Raw genomic sequence first — 1,814 nt, forward strand, 5'->3', positions numbered from 1 at the left:
CGCTTGACTCAATTATCTATCTCTTCAATCCCTGCTGGTTTTTTTTGCCAGGCTGGTATAAAAAAAAAGAGAGCATCTAACAAACACTCGGACAATCGCGGGGTTCCTCAATAATTTGAGAAACTCCAGCATGTATGCTCCCAGCATCACGCAACTTCCGCTGTCGTAACAATGGGATTATTAAACGAAATGTTTAATTTGGCTTGAAAATAGGAAAGAATGATGAAAGTTGAGTGTGATAATATTTTTTTTATGTCTTGGGAAGGAAGAAAAAAATATTGAGAGTTTTGACAGGAACATCTTGCTATGTCTTGAATCAAAAGAAAACAGTGTAGTTGTAGTGGGAAAGTAACTCTTTATGTTTTGGGAATCTAGAGAAGATTGTAAAATTAAACTTGTGTTTCTTATAAGTATTAAGTTTATATCTTGAAAGTCAAATATTGTGAGAGAAGAGTTTTTTCTAAGAGACTAACAGTAGTGTGCAAATTTATTATAACATCCCATTGCTTCTGTAGTTTCAGTTTGTTGTGCTTATGAAATAAAACCAAGGCAGTTGAAAATGTTGAATTTTTTTTTTCTCACTTTACTCATAATTTTAATATGCTACACATTTAATTAATTTAAAACTTTAGGAGAAAAGTAACACATAACCACAAACGATTCAATACAGTAGATTTTTTTAAAAGTTGTTCAGGATATTGTATCTGAATACAAAATTTTGGGATTTTTCACATTCTGAGCTTTTAATGCAGTTACTGTGTGGTGTTGACAAAACAAAGAGAATTAACACCCTTTGATAGAGTCATAGTGAAATATTCACCTGATTCTGGATGGAGTTTAAGAAAAATTGTGAAAGACCTTGGCTATTAACCATGTACTGTGAAGTACACATTGGACACATACAAGGAAACCTAGTCCTATAACATCAGACAAGGCAGGAGACATGGAAGAAAGCTCGCTAAAAGAGAAACCGAGGGAAACTATGAAAGAAACCTTGTTGATGACACTGACAATTCATGCACAGATCAAGTTTCAAAAATTCTGCAGAAATGTGGCTTTTGAAGAAGAGTAGCAGCAAGAAAGCTTTTACCATGTAAATATCCTAACTTTTGAAAAACAACATACATCCTGTTTTTTGGAACAATGGCACGAAGTAGTTTGGACAGACAAATCTAAATATGAACTGTTAGGTTCCAATCAGCGTGTACCTGTTTACTGAAATGTCAATAAGAGGTTGCAGAACGAGTACCAATGGTCTAGCATGCAGGAGGCTCTATGGTGGTTTGTAACACAATATCTAGAAATGATGGGTGTTGTCCATCTTCACAGAATTGATGCAATCATGAATCAGCATAAATACAACATTATCGTTAATTCATCATGAGAACCTCTAGAAAGAACCTAATTGGGCAGAATTTTATATTTAAAGAAGGTAATGACCCCAAACACACTTCCAAGAAATGTTAAGCTTATTTGGACAAAAAATCACTATTTTACAGACAGGCATCACCCTCATGTCCTAAGCTTGAAAGAAAATTATCATTAAACTGGGAGTAAATAAAGTTTTCAAGTCTCAAGAGTGAATATGATTAAAGAGTTTAATTGCATGATAAATTTTCATTTATTGTAATGTTAGTGATACAGCTTTATCTCGTGGTATAATAGTAAAAATGTAATAATAGGGTTTTATTCATGATGCTTTGAGAGTGTAGAAAAAAAGAGGATTAGTTGAATGCAGATATTATGTTTCAGGTTCAGAGACAGCTGAAATGTGTTCAGAGGCGGCAGCTACAGTCTTGCCAGCAGAGTTGTGT

The 1,814-nt window shown here is 33.9% G+C and overlaps 1 protein-coding gene across 1 annotated transcript in view; it reads left to right on the top strand.

Annotated features, from left to right (window-relative positions):
• LOC106459047 (CLIP-associating protein 2-like) overlaps window positions 1-1,814 on the top strand; it is a 98,765-nt gene that overhangs the window by 90,671 nt on the left and 6,280 nt on the right. Inside the window, exon 29 of the mRNA XM_022385425.1 lies at window positions 1,753-1,812. Within this exon, the coding sequence (XP_022241133.1) occupies window positions 1,753-1,812 (60 nt within the window). The remainder of the gene's footprint in view (window positions 1-1,752; window positions 1,813-1,814) is intronic.

The sequence above is a fragment of the Limulus polyphemus genome, unplaced genomic scaffold, assembly GCF_000517525.1.
Source record: "Limulus polyphemus unplaced genomic scaffold, Limulus_polyphemus-2.1.2 Scaffold552, whole genome shotgun sequence".
In the NCBI taxonomy this organism is placed as follows: domain Eukaryota; kingdom Metazoa; phylum Arthropoda; class Merostomata; order Xiphosura; family Limulidae; genus Limulus; species Limulus polyphemus.